Here is a 17,178-nt window from a genome sequence, read left to right as displayed (position 1 = left end):
CGTTCGGGGTTACAATGTTCGGCCATGGGCCATGTGTTTTCGGAGCCACTGAAGCCCAACAGTGATCAGTTCGTTTGTCACCGATCGTTTCGCTCTCACGGCAGGTAGTGGAACGCCTTGTGCTCTCTCTCTCTCTCTCTCTGTTGTGTGCGTTAGCGATATTCGAAGATCTCTGGGCGTGTGTGCGTGACGATCGCTTTGGTGGCAGGCAAAGGCGGATAAACAAAACAAAGCAGACGACGCGCTCCATACTTGCTGGCCGCGATTGTACGTGACTCCTCCATTCGGGCGCGTCATTTGTGTTCTGTCCTTCATCGTTTCACATTCACCGAGCCGCCAAGAGCCTCTTGCGACGAAGCCTTCAACCGATCCATCCATCGCTATCGTCGCTCCAAAGCCTTCCCACTAGAGGTTCTTATCACTGACGACGACGACGCCGCAACGCCTGCCTGCAGTGTTTATACTCGCACTCAAGTGCCCCGCCGCAAGCATTATCGAAGAGGACGCGCACTCGGAATCGTGCCGTAACCGTGCATTCCGTCGTTGACACAAACACACACGAAATGCGTCTCCCGAGCGAGTCCAATTCAGCGGCAGATTTCATCCGCGGTAGCTTCCGCAGCATCCGATCGCGTCTGTCGGATCCGGGGACGCCTCCAGCACTGCCAGCTTCACCACCGACACCAGTGATCGCTGCTCCAGAAGCAGCCCAACAACCGAACACGGCAGGTCAGGCGATCTACAATCGAGCCACGGTCGAGGTGCAACCGGTGGTGATCCGCAAAACGCCCAAATTTCCGTCCCGCGAACGTCATCTGGCGATCCGGCGCAAGAACAGGGTGCCACCACCGGCACCGGGGCTGCCGGAACTGTCACCGCCGGCGTCGCCCGTGTCCTGCGGCAGGAGACTCAGCAAGTAAGCGAACCCGAAGCGAACAGCTAGCGTTTGGGGGAAGAAATCGATACCTCTTTTTCTGCGGAACGAGAGACGATGGAACCCAACATTACCACGCTTCATTCCTTGTCTCTTCGTAGCCACATCATGGAAGAGCGGTTAAAGCCACCGATTGTGCTTTCGCGCTGCTCGTTACCTATACAGGAGATCATAGGTTCGAAGTACGTTTTACAATCGATGGTGGTGAAAGAAATACGCGTCCAGAGCGATAGACTGATAATGCAACCGACGTGCAAAATATACAAAATAGCCACAACGTATTGAGTGTCCACGGGTAGACAATAAGCTTATGGATTGCGAAGAAAAATTGAAAATACAACCGATTTCATTTAAAGAGTTTCAAGAAAGCGACTTACAAACCTTATTTCATGTCCCTGAGCTGAATTCACGAAAAAGTTCAGAGTGCATTGATCAGTTTTCCTTGGCCTTTGATAAACACTTTCGAATGATTGATGAATTGCGCGTACGGAGGGCTCAGATTACATGTTCCTTTTTCAGACACTGTCTAATTTTAGCGTGAAATGTGCGTAACAGCCGACATTAGCGAATGGGGTAATTTGCAGCTCATCAACCGCCTCGAATAATCACCGTCGTTCGATACGCTCAATCAATGGAATTTAATTTAAGAACACATGAGCGCTCCTCAAGGGCGTTCGGCTAAGACGATGATTCCACTTCGGTTAGCCGCGATAAGGCCAATCCGAAGCTTCTTCGTCAGCATTTCCGTCAACAGAGCGAACGGGGCCGTGATAAACATAACCATAACTACGACCCGGTTTATGTGGGTAGATTTTGCTTGTTTGGTGCTGTTTAGTTAGGTAGCGTTTGCTGTAGTCAGCGCTAGCTATCTGCCCTTCGGCTGGTCCATGTTTTTAGGATTGTCCCTCCACCCCGGAGCACTGTGTGAAAGATGACACACATGTCCTACCTTCGTTTGCGCTGTATCTTCTACACTTTGCCAGGCAAAACCATAAGCATAATGCTCGAGGCAAAGGAGAAAAGCAACGGACAAACTGCTTCGGGTAGGACGGAACGATGACAGAGTGTCTCATGGCGAGCGGGTGTCAATCGATGCTTCACAATGTGTCGATTGCCGCTACAGACGGGCGAGACGATAACTTTCTCAGGCTACCCGGTGCTTGGGGTTGCCAGCTGCACCGGAACTGAGCAAAACAACATAGTAACAGGGCAGCTAGCTTGTAGCCATCGTTCGCCTTACGACAGCACCGCATCAACCGATCCAGTGACCGTGAGCTTCCTCCGTGAGGGGAGCAGCAAAAAGTCGACAGGAGGGACATTACGATGTGCGAGCCTCGTAAAGTTTATGAGCGGAACAAAGGTCGATAAAAAAATCGAGCTCTTCTAACGATTACTTTCGGTGCCGTAGAGTTCGGAGAGGAAAGCACGGTAGAAAGGCCGACAACTTTGAACCACCACCACCACCGTACTTCAAGGTCCTTTTTAGTGATGCAAAAATCTCTGTCGAAAGATTAAGAAAGCACATACGGGAACGGAGACACCCGCAGCAAGAAGCAGACCGCTCCGGTTGATGGGAAGCAGCATGATAACGATTTTCCCGTGGCCCGCGCAGCCGACAGCGAAAGGATGCCGGGGGACGCCAGCCGGAGCAGGAAGTTTACACCCAGTTTCAACCCATCAAAACTCATCCATTAGCGTTATGGTGTTCTATCTCTCGACACGGACCGTGGCGTGGTGCGGTGTTGTTGGCAGAAGATATTAGATTTGATGAGCTTTCCTTCGGCAGCACTCTCTTAACGGCGGACGGGCTATTATTATCGACTGTCCTGTTTGTTGCCAAGCGCACGAGCGCCTTCTGGGTGGATCCGGAGCCCAATAAAATACTCGCCGCTACTACACACGCCGTTATCGTTGCCGTTGCATATATGGATGGGCTTTCCACGAAGCTTTCCACAAAATAACCATTCATATTGGCACGCTGGAACCACGGACGGACGGAAAACATTCGCGCCATTCGTCGTCTAGGTGGTGGAAGGAAATTAATTGGGTGGAGGCTGAAAGGTGGCAATAAAACGCGCTTGCCGACATTTGGGTAAATGTCACAAGCCCTCCGTGACCACCGGAAATGCCACCGAATCCAGACTCATGTCGCTCAGCGGAACCAATGCCTCAGCGGGATCCGATTGATCGAAAGGGCGAACTTTTTCACACTTGCGTCCTGCCATGCGGGGGGAAGTGTGTCCCGGGACGCACGCTCGAAATAGACGGAATTAGTCCTCGCTCCAGCGCGTTAATTGCTCGTTAGTTCTTCTGAAGTAGTTTTGTGCACTCGAACGAAATCGTGTGTCACCAAAATTGGCCGCTAATCCGGATAAACATGTTGTGTAAGGTTTTAAATGGATGCCATTACCTGTAGCAAGGTTAGAGAGGGAAGCAAAACCCCTAGTTTCCATTTCACGATCCATTTGAATTGCGTTTGGGCACGCGAAAAACCAATTGCTTCCCACGCTTAGGCAATCAACTTAATTTGGTTGGATGAGCTGTTGTAGCAACTTTGAAGCAGTCAGCTTGACAGTTACCCTTTTTGAGCGCAATTTAGTCTTTATTACCTTCTATTACCGGTTCATTGTTAAATGATTGTTTTCTCTCCTCTCTCTTTCTCGTTTGCAGGTAAGTTTATTAGTGGCACCCGATCTGTAACGGACAAAATGGTATGCAATCCTGAACGCAGTCCCCGAAGTGGGCTTTTCAGAGGACACGCTGTGGGCCGATAGGTTGGCCTTAGCAACTGAAAAGGATCGCCCCAATAAACGCCGCCCGCCCGCTGTAACCCGATCGTAATTACGGTGCCATGTTTACCTTGTGCGTTGTATGGAAGAAAGTAGAACCGGCGGCAAATATTTGGTTTTGAGGTGTGTTCGACCGGCTATAGGTCATGTCACCGACAGGCCCCGTCAGGACGGTCGGTTCACTAGAAACGCGTCGTCTCGCTGAGACCGCTAATGGCGATGAGCGGCTTTGGCAAACAGCACCAAACGAGCAGCGCCCTGCCACACGGAGGGTTTTAGGAGCGACCGGAGTGACTCAGATCAAACCGCTGCTATCGTGGGGTCGTTAAAGCAATCGCGTTTCGATCGCAGCTGCGGTCGGATCGCGGTCCGCGAGGAGGCTGCGGTCTGCGATGGGGCACTAAACGTTTCTAATGAACATTACAGCATACCCGAAGGGTGCCCGGTGGGTTCCATTTTTGGTGCCGCAAAGGTGGTATCGCGAGCCGGTTACGAGGCCAGTGACACGTGGGTTGAGTAATAGGTTGGCTGCCCGACGCTGCAACCATCGCCCAGTGGGACCGATCTCGGTGGGGTGGTGGTGGCTCTGAATGGTGGCCGGAAGGTCACTGCAGCTGATGTGTGCGAGGCCTGCGAGTGAATGCAGCGGAATGATCCAGCCGCAGCCGGTTGCACTGACGAGTTGCGGCGCTGTCACATGACTGAATAACAACAACCCCCCGTTGAGCAGGTTAATTGATTTAATAAGCGATGATTTGTTACGGACGGGCCAAGATTTGCGCCATGCTCTGATGGACGACGATTTATGCAATCGACGGAAGTTGCTACGCGGCCATCGGAAGATTAGAACCAATGGAGCTTGTGTTCACTCAAATGCGATTAGTAGCGAAAAATGCCTCTATTTGTCTGCATCACATGTTGGGGCGAAAAGGTAGAAAAATTCCGAACGAATGCACCCGAACCGCGAACGAAGGCGAGCAGCTTCATCGAACCATTCGTTCGGCGAACCATGTGGCCGTTCGGGTGCTTGGGGTTCGAGTTTTCCACTCGGTTCGGTAGAGCGGACTCTCTCACGCTCTCGTGGAAAACTTGCTCACGATTCTCGTGTGCGTGCGTATTTGCGCGCTTTTCACATTCAAATCACAATGATTTTGCGCTTATCCTAATGAATCTTGTAGTATAACAACTTTATGTTTTTTACTATTTTATTGGCCTTGGGCATTCGTGTTTGGTAATGTTGCGCTCGTCGTGGGGCTTATCAATCTAAGAAATTGCGCACTGATGATTGCGATAAGATTTGTAACAGTACGTAACGGAGATCGTTCTTGCGGACACTTTTTATCACCCCATTCTCCTTATCTCAACTGCTCTCTCTTTCTCTCTGCCCCACTTGGTAGTACATTCCTTACAATCTCTCGCTCTGACACTCTCCTAGTGAAGAATATTTTTAGGTGCGTTTACTGCCAACCGATTTTTATCGTGTCTCTTCGCCTTTCCGGAACCGCATGACGAAGCTTACCCTTTAACCGAGAGCGACGACCGTGCATTTCACGGTCCAAGCCCCCCGATCAGGCCCTCTAAGGGTCCCGGCACAAAGTCTGTGCGGCAGACTTTTTGTCCCTCCTCGCGGACCATGCGGGCCGCGCGAGCCTCAGTCGTCGCTGATCGTTCGCGCAACCTGCCGCGTGCCGCGTAATCTCGCGCCCCAACGGCTTGTTGGCGTACAGCGTCACGCACACGCCGCTCGCGCCAGCTGTCGCGCGCGCCAAACCCCAACGGTGGTTGTTGTGTGCCTTGTTTTTTTTTTATTATCTACCCCCTTAAGTGAGTGTGTGCGCGCGCACACGACCCGATCCGGCGGGCGGCTCCGAGAGGGTCACGTCACGCGCGGACCCGACAGACCCCGACCCACACACCGGAGAGTCAGTCGTCGTTTCGCCGGACGCCGGAGATCGTGTGCCGGACAGACTCTGCTTCCGGCCTCAGGACAGCACCACGTGTTGTAGTCCGCGGAGTGCGAGAGCGCGCGAAAAGTTTCGCGACTTCGTGTGTCCATTGTGACGCGGACCGTCCGCCCGGTTAGGCTAGTTAGTTAGGCTTCCGATCTCGGGAGTGTTGTGTTGGTCCGCACGTTCCGGTTCGTAGCTAATAGCGGTTATCGCTCCAACCTGAACCAACCAGGTGATAGTGTTGTTGTTTACTCGGGGGGCATACACACACACAAGGGGTGATTTTTATCACGACGTGCGTTTGTTGTGAGGTTATGTTGAAGCGATGCATTAACAGCAGCCCCCCATCGCGCTTGGGGCACCATCCGGGAAGGGGCTAGTTTCTTCCAAGAACTGGACTGCTGAACACCTTGATGCAGAGAGTGGATTGGTGTGGTGAAATTGAAAACAGTTGCTTAAAGTACTCGGTAGAGCCATGAAGTTGTAGAACCTGAGGAAGTTTCACGTGTGCCGTCTAAATTACTAAACCAACAATCGGTCGAGTGCGTGCTCGCTCAAGGTTACGGCGCTTTGTGCACTCGAACTCGAGCCGAGGCCGCTATCGAATCAGCAGAAGGTCCTCTTCTAGTGGGGCGATTATGGTGCGTTGCGATTGACCGTGTTGTAGACCGTGCACTACCGTTGGGGATGTTTCCAATCACCGCGCGATGTGATTCACCACAGGTGCCAACTCCCATTCCGAGGACGCGCGGAACCCAGCGTCGTGTGCGTTCCTCGTGAGGCATCGTGCGAGCGTTTAATTGAGTCACTAATTGTATCTACCACCGCTCGCCGATGTGCTTAAATCAATAGAACATGGCGACCGGCGGCTTAGTGGAAGAGCATGCTCGTACTTGGGCACAGGTAACTCGTTAGCAACGCGCCGGGCTGCTTCGATGCACCTTGTGGCGCGAATGTGTGTTTTGTAAGACGACCAGTCCGCCTCGTTCAAGAGTCAGTGCTCGGAAGTGATAAATTGGATACTAATCGTGTCGTTGTTCGCAGTGGCTGGCTGTCTTGGCTGTCATTGCGGAACGCAAGGAATCCGCTCGGGGACAGAAACATGACAAAGCTCACCGTCGGTGTCACCAGCGATGCCGCACTATGCTGGCGAACACTCTGTCCCGGGATCTATAGCCCTTTGGTGGTGTGTGTGTGTGTCTGAGTGGTGCAGCAATCGGCACGGAAAATGTGAAAAGCGCATCATCACCGAAAAAGAAGGGAGACCAACAAAGAGAAAGTAAAGGCAGAAAGGCGCCGATGATAGAGCGTCGGAGCCACCCGTGATCATCATTATCGTCGGGAAATTGGGCAACAAACAGTCAAAACCGGCGGCCGGCTCAAAATAGTACCGTGAGATGGTCCGGTGAGAAGAGCATCTTAGTGACCACCGCCGGCGACAGTGCGTGACAAACTCGTGTGACATCATTTGTTTGAAAATAGCCCAAAACAAATAATCTGAGCGCAAAGGGACAAAGGCAATATCTTGAGCCAGATAGTGCTGTTTACATTATTAATCATTCGAATAATCATCCCAAAAATTCCCCTCGTAGTGAATAATCCACTTATTTAGAATTCATACTCCGATACGTTTCTTAAGACATGTCTCATCGTGCTATCGTCGCCGAAGGAGGAAGCTATTTGTTTATCTGGTGCAGAAGCTCGGTGCTCTGGTTATTCGCGGAAAAAAGTCTAATCACCCGAAGCCGACAGCTGTGTCGATTGACCTCTTTCGTGATAAAAGTCCCCCCGTCAGTTTTATCAGCTGCTGCAACAAACTGACCGAACTGCATTGTGGACGCATGCGGTGCTGAAAATGGCCAAGCACTTCACTACAGACACAATGCACGATCGTAAACTATACTTCCGTCGAACGCTCGCTCCCTTTTCGCTTGCTGATTTGAAACTCGGTCCGAGCTCGGGTCGTCGTTCCGCTTCTTGGAATCCTGGTCCTGGCCCCATCCATCTCGGTGGGTACCTTAACCTTTTCCCGTACTCGTTTGGTTTTACGGGCCACTATCTGTCCATAAAACGGGACCCCGGTCCCGGCGTGTGTGGAACGCAAACATAAACAGTGCCCCCCGTGCCCCGCAGCCGATGTACGGAAATTTTAATTTATTTTATTACTCAACCGACGGTCCCGGCCACCAAGAGCGGTACTAGCGGTCACGATCGTTGTACGTCACACCGTTCGCTTTTCGACGGTAATTAGCGTACAAAACAAAATCAAATAGAAATATGTTTTACTGCCGCGGAAATTGGAAAAAGGTGCCCACCGGCGTGCTCTCGGGCTTCCTTGTGGGTTGTTCAATATTGGTTTACAAACCCATACCCGGTGGAGGCGCCCCATCAATTTCAATTATTGCGCCCTCCATAATAAGCCGCTAGACCGGCGTCGGCTTCGGTTAGAACTGGACCCGCCAGAGCCGGGTGGAAAGTTTTAAAATTAACCGCTTCGGCGGGCACTGATTGACAGTTTTTGCCTCCGTCATGCGGACTAATGAAGTCACGAGCGGGCCCGCTCCCGAACCGCAAGAATTGCCAAAACAGTTCGCGAAGACGGGAGCTGCGGTCAGCAACCGAAGGCGCAAATGATTGATCACGGGCGCGGGTTACAGTATCGTCACCACGCACGTACCGCCGTTAATACGTCCTGGCTCTTTCTGGGAAGTTAAGAAATGACCGCCTGTTCCCTTTCAGGTGGTCACTACAGCGACTGTCTCTGGGATACCGTCTTTTCGTCTCTCTTACTTCCGTTTTCCAGCCAAACCCGCGAAGTGTCACTGTCGGCCTGCGTTCCATTCGGCCCGAAGGGCAGTGTTTCGGCTCACAAAGGGTGCTGTTTCCAAGAGACAGTCACCGGGTTAGGTACGCGGTCCAACACGGAATTGTTTACGCTAAACCTGACGGAACCATCAGCCAAGTTCAAAGCGAAGCAGATGGTGGCCCCGTGCCAAGCGACAGATGAGCAATATGCCAAGCAAGATCTTCGTTAGATCGCCTGTTCCCAGCTTCGAAGATGACTCCTAAGGCTTAGGCTGACGATCTAGTCCAAACCGTATGTAGTTGGGACAAGTGTCGATCCTGAGGATTAAGCGATCATTTGAGCAGTATCCCCCAAAATCCCCTAACGGATTAAAAGATTATGCCAGAAATGACCCATCATTGAACGTCGCACTAAAATCAAAACAGCTTGGTGCTCATCTTTTTCTGGAACAGGGCAACATATTCGCCGATCGGCCCATAGGCGATCCTCCGGTTGGACTCGTGTGTGCCTTGAATTTAAATTTTGCGTCAACCGTTGGACCAGGCGTCGCCGTCGCAATAATCGTCGAGGGAGGGTAAACGGACCAGGCTAAAAAGCACTCGATGAGAGATGAAGTGTCCGGCAGAGTCTTTTCGCACATGGCCGTGCCGTCGGAACTGATTCAGAATGCGAAGCGCGTGAGTTCGCGCATTTACGCAATCGGTACACTGCGGGTCCGTGGACTAAATTGGTCCGCAAGAATCGTTCGATTTGCGGCGCTCATCCAGCGCATTAGTCCACGTTGCCTCGGCCGAAGAATAATATTTTCCGTCCGTCGGACGCTCCGTTGACATCGGGGGGAGCCTTTTAGCATTGTTTACAGTGTCCCCGGCTTCGGTAGCTTATATGTTGCAGTGAAGAAGAACGTTGCTTTGCTTTTGCGCTGTATCATCCCGTGTGTGTCGCCTGTACATGTTTGGCCGCGTTAGTTTACACTCGGGACCCGGGGTTGGTGATGAAATGAATGGCGCCCGTCGGAGGAGCGCCCCGGTCACACAGGGTCCGGGGTTCCATTTAAAAATAACCCCGTTCGCCAATAAATCTTACTATTTGTTTAGCATATCGTCTCGCTAACAGCACACTTTTGGCTGAGAGAGGGAAGCAACCCAACAGTTTTACTCATTGGTCATCGGTCGCGGACACAGTGAAGAGTCGCCTTTTTTTTGTTTCTGGCGGAACATGTGGATAGTGAGAATGACACCCGCAGATCGACCCGCCCGACCGCAGGTTGCCGCAACAGTAAACTCAGGTCAGGTTGGTCAGTGTCGGCCGGCAGTGTGTGACGAAAATATACCTTCCCCAAGATTCGGCACCGTCCCAAGCCGGATTACCGGCGCGGGATTCTGTTTTCCGCAGCATCTTGTCTTGCTTGTCGACTAGACTGTGGCGCCCCGGGTTTGTCCGTTTCTAAGTCCCCCTCCGAATTTGTCCGAATCTCGTCACGGGCGGTTCGTCGGAGCTAGCAATTTTCCGCTGCAACATTGCCGTCGAAAATGGACCACATCGCGCCAGCTGTGTGTGTGTGCCAGCATCGGAAATGGCCAATCGTTATCCGGCTGTTTTGAGCTGTAAATTAATGGTGAAAATATTTCGAACACCAAGAGCGAGGCGTGGCGCCCCGTTCGTGTGAGACATCAACCCATCGTCGACGGAAGCGATTTGTCGCGGGATTTTAGAGTCTCGTCACGTCACGACGATCGGAATTGGCCAGCTGACAGCTGACGGCGGATGAACGGGTTGCGCACGATAACCTTGCCCGCGTGTGGTGATCAAACGTGTGACGTCGCGCGCCGTAAAAGTTGTAATTTGTAAACCGCGGTGGCCACCGGGACGGTGAGCGAACGTCATCGGTACCCAAAATTAGAAGCATCGGGGCTTGCTGGCTGTGGCAGACTGAGGCGATTTCTTTTCGCGCCAGCCGGTCTTATGATCGAGCGATGATTGGGGTGGGCCAAAAAATGTCCTCCGCGGACAGCGTTCGTTGGGGTTTGAAAATAGATTTATAGAAACCATTTCTGGCACACCGTCGTCACCGTCGCTGCTACGGTTGATCGTTTTGAAACATATTTGATGTATTTTTTTTTGTCCGCGTCGGTTGGTGTCTGCCAGCAGGCTGGTGATCGTTATCCGATCCGATCGTTCCGTGGTTTGAGTTTTGGGGGCATTTTTATTTAATAATCTGCTTCCGCTTTTCGATCTCGCCAATCACAAGCGAATGAGTCGTAAAAAGGGTCGTAGAAGCTGGCTGGAAACACCTTGGCCTCGTCCAAAATATTTTCCCCACGGCACGATCGTCTTTTGATCAATGCTGCTCTATTGTGGTTTATGGTGGGGCAGCTTATTTTTATTGGGCGTCCGCGCGCCGTTCATAATAAATCGTAAACTTCTGATGTTTGTGTTTGAGGCCGAGCATAGGATCCCGCGCTAATGCATTCCCGGAACATCCCGACGGTTTTCCGTGATTTATTTGTTTTCCGCATCAGCTACTGCTTGCCATGGCAGAGAAAATATCCGTTCAATGATGGGACATTCCTTGCTAATTTGTGTATTTATAAAATAAGCTTGCTATGATTGCGTGCGACAAACGCTCAGCTGCTTCGGGCTGACTCCGGAAAACGTCCGGAACCCATAAACACTGTTCGACGGTTCCGATACCGAACCACACCTTGCTACCAAGCACCCACTGGCCGTGGTAATGATGGGTCGAATTTAGTTTTTCCGGCCACTATTTCACGACCACGCACAGCCTGAAAACGCGCTGACCGTAGGGCAACGGCCATCGTCTTCGGGGTGTCCCCAATAGTGGCAAATCAATACGAAAAAGCACCCGTACTAATCTTCCAAATGGCAATGACATTCACCGTTTGCACACTATCCAGCGCGCGAACACGCTGGCGCGCTTTTTTCGATCCTGTCCCCCTTTTGCGCTGGCCCCACACAGGATGGATACACAGTTAAGGAAATGAGCCGAACCTTATCCGGGTGGGAGCCCTGTGGGCGGATGGGTGAAAGTAGCCTCGAGCAGCAAATAAAACCTCATCCCCAATCCGCCTCCGAGTCCCCTGGGGACCGGGGGCCATCCCCGGTGTCCCGGCGCGGGCCGAAGGTTGATTTAATTAAATTTATGAACTATCAACGCCTAACGAACGCTGCCCTTTTTTCGACGCCGACAACGCGCTGAAAGGACACCACTGTTGCTGGCCAGCAGCGGTAATCGACCCTGCTCGACCCGTTCGGAACGGAACGTCCATCGTGCCAGGATAACCAACCGGAACGTCGAGTCACCGTCGAGTCGGCTACGGACCACAAAGTCTAACGAGAGAGAAAGAGCCTGATAAAGGGCGTAATAACTTCTTATCTGCGTTCTTCGCTTTGATGGCGAGGGAGCGATGGCTATTTTTGTAAATCTTGGCAGAATAAAGCAACCCGGGAAGTAACCCGGGCCCGCGCCGGTGACGTTTGTTGGCTATTTTTGGAAGTAACGACCACAATCCTGAGCAGCCAGCCGGCTACTTAGCAGTGGCCCGATGGCTGCTAGCGATACGCGAGGATGTTAATTCCTGGGCCACTGGCACAGTGTGTTACATCGGCGCACAATAAATCAACGAGATCCGCACAGAATTATGATGGAGGGTGAAAAATGCAAACTCCGCTCAATGTTTGACCTCTAGCCTCTCATCTGGGGAGATAATTTTCCAGCGTGGCTCCGTTTCCTGTGTGCGTTCGTTTGCTTCTTCCCTTTTCCGAATTCTGCGGCGTCGCTTTCATCTGACGCGGGACGACGGAACGATGCCAAACCGCGGAACACCTGCTCGAAGCAGATTCTGGGAATCGTCTTCAAGGAAAAACGCACCGCGTTTCGCCGCCGCGGCCACCGCGTTGATCCCGAGCGGAAGCAGCGAGACTGATAGGTGAAGCTCTGCGCGTGTTTACGGTTCGCGTGTAGCCCGGGCCGGAAGCGCTCGGGGACGATACAGCAGCAGCCGCAGCCCCACAAACAGGATGTAAATAAAGTCCTGTTACTCGCAGGAAAAAAGGAAAATCGTGCAAATCGATCGACCGAGAAAGCAAACAAACACTATCAGTAGCGGGGCGGGTGTGTTTGCCTTTCCATTAGCGAAGACCACAACCGCCCCACATCGATCATGTGGATATGGAAGAACGCGCCAACCCCTTTCACGGTTTAATCGATCGGTCGGCTTGGGGGACAGTGTCCCGTCCCGGCTCGGTGGGAGTGGAAAATATTTCGGCCATCCAAAAACAAATTCTTTTCCATTTTTCAAACCGTTTACTTTCCCGTTTCGCGCGTTTGTTTTGTGATTTCCGCCTGGGTTTTGAAGACTTTGCTTCTTTGCCACCACACGAGCGATCGTCGGCGTGGGAAGCGGCGTGATGTTTTATGTTGGTTCTTTTCCTCTTGTTTCTCACGCCAGTTGTCTGCACTGTTTTTATTTGCACCTCTCTCGCTCTGTCTCTCCCTGTGCGAATTGGAGGAGAACAAACTGATCGAGCGTCGATCCCGCGCCGGTGGTCATCAGTTTGATTTTCCAGAAATGAACTGTTGGCTTCATGCTCTTGAGCCGCATTGTGATGACAAACGTATTTCTGAGCCAAACACGAGCACCTTTATAAACCCAAATACGAAGCATCTAGATTTAGGATGTAATTCTAATTTAAGAAATGTGAGACCATTTTTGGTTTCTGCGCGCACGTGTGACGGGGGACAAGTTATGAGAGGCTTCCGATTTTCATAAATTCACCGAAACCGAAATGGGATACACCTGTTCGGGATGATGATCCGCAGCGTGTGTGCCGCGTATGTTGTGTGGAGTACGCGAGACGGTGGTGCAGTTACTAACTCTCCAAGGAATGTCTAAAAAGGACCATCGCATGGTTGGGTGGCAACCAACGATAAACATTCCGCAATCATTTAGTGCTAATGAGCCCAGTTTGTGTTTGCAGTTCGTGTCCAGTTCGTGTCCTGCCAACAAAAGCGGGAAAAATTAGTTTCCACGGTGCTGAGTCAACCAAACCACAGTATTACACAACTACTGCAAGTGTTAATATGTAGTGCAATGATGAGGACATCTCCAGCGCAACGTGTGGCCGTGGCTTCACGGCGATCACCAGTGCAAACGAGTGTGCCAACTTCCGGAGCAAAGTTCTGGAAATAAGTGAAAGCTAAACCAAACTAAACAAAAAAAACAGCATAAAATGCTCGACCTACAGCGGCACGCCGACTGTCCGCTGTGGGACGCCCTCGCTAGTCCCGTGGTGCCCTGGCCGGGTATGCGATATGCCTGCGTCAAGGTGCTGCACGCCTACTGCAAAGTATTCAACAAACAGGAACTGTACGATCTGATAGTAAGGTAAACGCCACGTTCACGGCCCCATTGGGTTGACCTTTGCCGGTTCAAGCGGGGAATAAAATTGCAGCCTTTAAAATTGTAATTTTAAACGCATGTTTTTAAAACGGTTTTCGTTTCCGACGGCCTTCGATGAACTAATGACGAACTAAAACGAAACTGATTCTTCACACATCGCCATGAATCTGAAAGATTTTTCAAACAATCTCTTCGTTAGTATCATATTGCAAATTGCTAATCTGTGTCTGAAAGTTCACGCTCCCTTATGTTAGGAGAAAAAAATTGGAAGACACGTTGAGACTCGTAAATTTGGAAGACTAATTCGAGAACCGAGCGTCTTCTCGAATTTCTAGACAAAGACAGTGAGTAGGACCGTCATTGAACTTGACTTGCGCCGTGAGGCCGCCGTGATTATTGTGATGAATGGCACATTTTTAACCTATAGATGATCCTCGTATAGGTGGGACCGCGTGTGTCAGTCATTCTAATTTTACAACAGAAAGGGATTTTGGCGTCTCACACCGAGCTCACCGGCTAGGTTTCGCTCGTGGTGAATAAATCCCCGAGAATTAACTAGCTCATTAGCCGCCGATGCTCTCACAGGTTGGTTGAAAACAGCATGTAGAACAGCGCGTTCGTCGTCCCGAAGTGCTTTAATTTAAAGTGGTAACATAAAACGCGGAAGTTTATGCTTCAACGGGTCTGTAAATTTGACACGTTTTAATCACTCAACGAAATAAAATCTGAGGAATTTTGATGAATAAGACACGAGAAGATCATTTAAAATTAGCGTAAACCCATGCCAAAAATACGAACCAAACAAGCCAATCGACTGCCAATGTTTCGTTTTTGTTCGCCTAATAAAGTGCTGTTCCGATGCATCATCGTCCGGAACTGACGTTTGCCTTTCGACGGGCTCGGAACGGGCCCATAAAATGCACCACTTTACCCGCTCCAAATCCTCTCCGCCGCAACCGATCACCATTATGAGCTAATTCAATTAAATTTTATGATCCCCCGGAGAGCGGAACTCCACAACAACAACGGGTCCGGCGTACGGTGAGAGTAAAATCTGTGCCTCTAATGAGCTCCAACTCCTGCGACCGCACCGCAAGGTGGTGGCGGACGGAGAAAAGTCTCGTGTCCGCTCTGCTGTTGTCCGTTGTGGTGGTGGTTTGAACGTTTGTGGCAAACGAGCTGTTCAGTGTCTCGACCGAGAACGAGCGTTGGAATGTTTACTTGTTTACACACACACACGCGAGGGTGCGCGTGCGTGTATTGGGCATAAACAGCTGATACCGTAGCCGAACAGCTGAATTCGCCATTCGGAGGAGCCGCCTGGTGTTTCTAGCGTTGCGAGCGCCGGTGCTGCCATCTACCGTTCGATAGCGGAAAGTGAGCTCACGAAACGCTTGTCTTTGTCGTTGCAGGAAAACTTGCCAAGAGTGCAAATGCCCGCGGGAAACGCACGCCGTTTATCACGAGCAGCTGACCACGGTGCGGGAACGACTCGGCTTCAAACATGACACCAACACCTCGCGCGTGGATCCGCGCCAAATGGGCTACACCTGGGTACCGCCAGGCATACTGACCTCAGCGAAGGTAAGCGGAAAGGGCGCCCAGATGGTCGCAAACCCTGACGCTATTACTCTAATGTCCCTTTCAGATTCAACGATACTTCGATGTGATACCGCCGGAGAAGGTGCCCAAAATCGGCACACAAGGGGAACGGTTCCGTGACAAGCAACTAATATACCAGCTGCCGAAGCAAGATCTTGCCCTCGATTACTGCAAACACGTGGAGGAGCAGCACCGTAGCTCGTACGAGGATTTCGTGGCGGCACGGAATGAAATTGCACTTGACATCGGTAGGTACCGGAGATTGCTTTAGTGTCGGTCCGGTGTCAAAGAGTTCCTTAGAGGCGGCCTGTGACTGTGTAGAAAGAAAGGTCAACAAGGGCTTTTCACCTATTCACGGCTGATTCGGCTCAATTCAATCGCAGCTCCCTAACGAGCCTTCCCTTGTTGGCCCGCAGGATACGTGAAGGATACGCCGCAGGCAACGAAATGCGCCGGTTGCGGTGAAACGCTAAACCACGGCGAGATGGCTGTGACGGCCCCGAAGTTTCGCGAGCAGACCCTGTGGCATCCGCGGTGCTTCAAGTGTAAGACCTGTGATGAGCTGCTAGTCGATTTGACCTACTGTGTGCACGACGATCAGATTTACTGCGAGCGACACTACGCGGAAATGCTGAAACCCCGTTGCAGTGCCTGCGATGAGGTAAGTGGTGCATGCGCAACTTAATCTGTCTCTGGCCAATCACCAGAATCCGCCCCGCCATGAATCATCGTCCTGGTGGGCACGTTTCGACATGACTGTCTTTTAATTGATTGACAAAACGCTAAATGGCTCCGAACAAAACCGGTAAAACCTTTAATGGTCCAATAAAAGTGACGTTGCCAAATGATTTACGGTAACGGCACCACGCGGCCCGGCCCGTCATATGTAATTCGCTCTACCCCCGACGGTGTGTGGCACTTTCGTGCGAAAGTTCCCATCTGCCGCCGCCGTGGGGTGGACCGGGACCGCGAACCGCGTTGGCGACACTTTATATCGCCCGGCACGGTGGTTTTGCTGTTTGCCCTCTGCTGTGGCCCGAATGGGCCATGTGTACATTCGATACATTGCCAATAAACTCGTGCCAAGAGTCAATGTTTGATTTACTGTGGCTCTTTCTCGGGTGAAAAGGATAAGACTTCCCCACGTATCGTGATGCTTTTGGCGGCAGTTGCACTTGCGCCATAGCGTGACGATTACAGCGATCAGCAGAACGATTCAATCGCCACCCCACGCCAATCGGTTATCGAGTACTCACTCCGATGTTGTTTGGTTTAACGGGCGGAAGGATGTCTGGGGTCGCTGCTATCGCATTTCTGTAAATCAAAGTGGAATCATGCTTTCTCATGCAATCGATATGTATCAAAACAGACCAATTACTTTTAAATATTGTAGAAACCACTTTAACAAAGTAACAGTATGGATGATCGTTTAGAGACAAAAACATTAACCGGACGAACGGAAACGAGGCCAATTTATTAACATAATTGTTTCCCCGTCGTCGGCGCACGTGGTGAAACGGGAACGTTTCGTTATGTATTATCATGGCCGATGCACGGACATCCCTTTGGGGGGCGCGCAGAGTCCGTGGCATAATTTTCACGCCTCACTAACTTCTTGACCATTCTTTTGCTAGTAGTTGCCGCGAAGCCAAAAGCCGAGCGGGACGCTACCGCT

General features: G+C 51.4%; 2 protein-coding genes across 2 annotated transcripts in view; both read left to right on the top strand.

Moving 5' to 3' along the window:
* The first annotated feature begins 563 nt into the window (after window positions 1-563).
* Window positions 564-3,608, top strand: LOC128279121 (uncharacterized). Its single transcript, XM_053017842.1, has 3 exons — window positions 564-916; window positions 1,036-1,116; window positions 3,605-3,608. Exons 1-3 carry the CDS (start codon window positions 564-566, stop codon window positions 3,606-3,608), a joined length of 438 nt encoding a protein of 145 aa, XP_052873802.1.
* A 2,128-nt stretch (window positions 3,609-5,736) lies between these two features.
* LOC128267731 (four and a half LIM domains protein 2) overlaps window positions 5,737-17,178 on the top strand; it is a 47,168-nt gene continuing 35,726 nt past the window's right edge. Inside the window, exons 1-5 of the mRNA XM_053004623.1 lie at window positions 5,737-5,904; window positions 13,480-13,886; window positions 15,314-15,485; window positions 15,550-15,751; window positions 15,920-16,164. Coding sequence (XP_052860583.1) covers window positions 13,732-13,886; window positions 15,314-15,485; window positions 15,550-15,751; window positions 15,920-16,164 — 774 coding nt within the window. The 5' untranslated portion in view covers window positions 5,737-5,904; window positions 13,480-13,731. The remainder of the gene's footprint in view (window positions 5,905-13,479; window positions 13,887-15,313; window positions 15,486-15,549; window positions 15,752-15,919; window positions 16,165-17,178) is intronic.

The sequence above is a fragment of the Anopheles cruzii genome, chromosome 2 (assembly GCF_943734635.1).
Source record: "Anopheles cruzii chromosome 2, idAnoCruzAS_RS32_06, whole genome shotgun sequence".
NCBI classification, from domain to species: Eukaryota; Metazoa; Arthropoda; class Insecta; order Diptera; family Culicidae; genus Anopheles; species Anopheles cruzii.
Note: the sequence above shows the minus strand (reverse complement) of the source record. Positions and strands in the feature narration are given on the sequence as shown.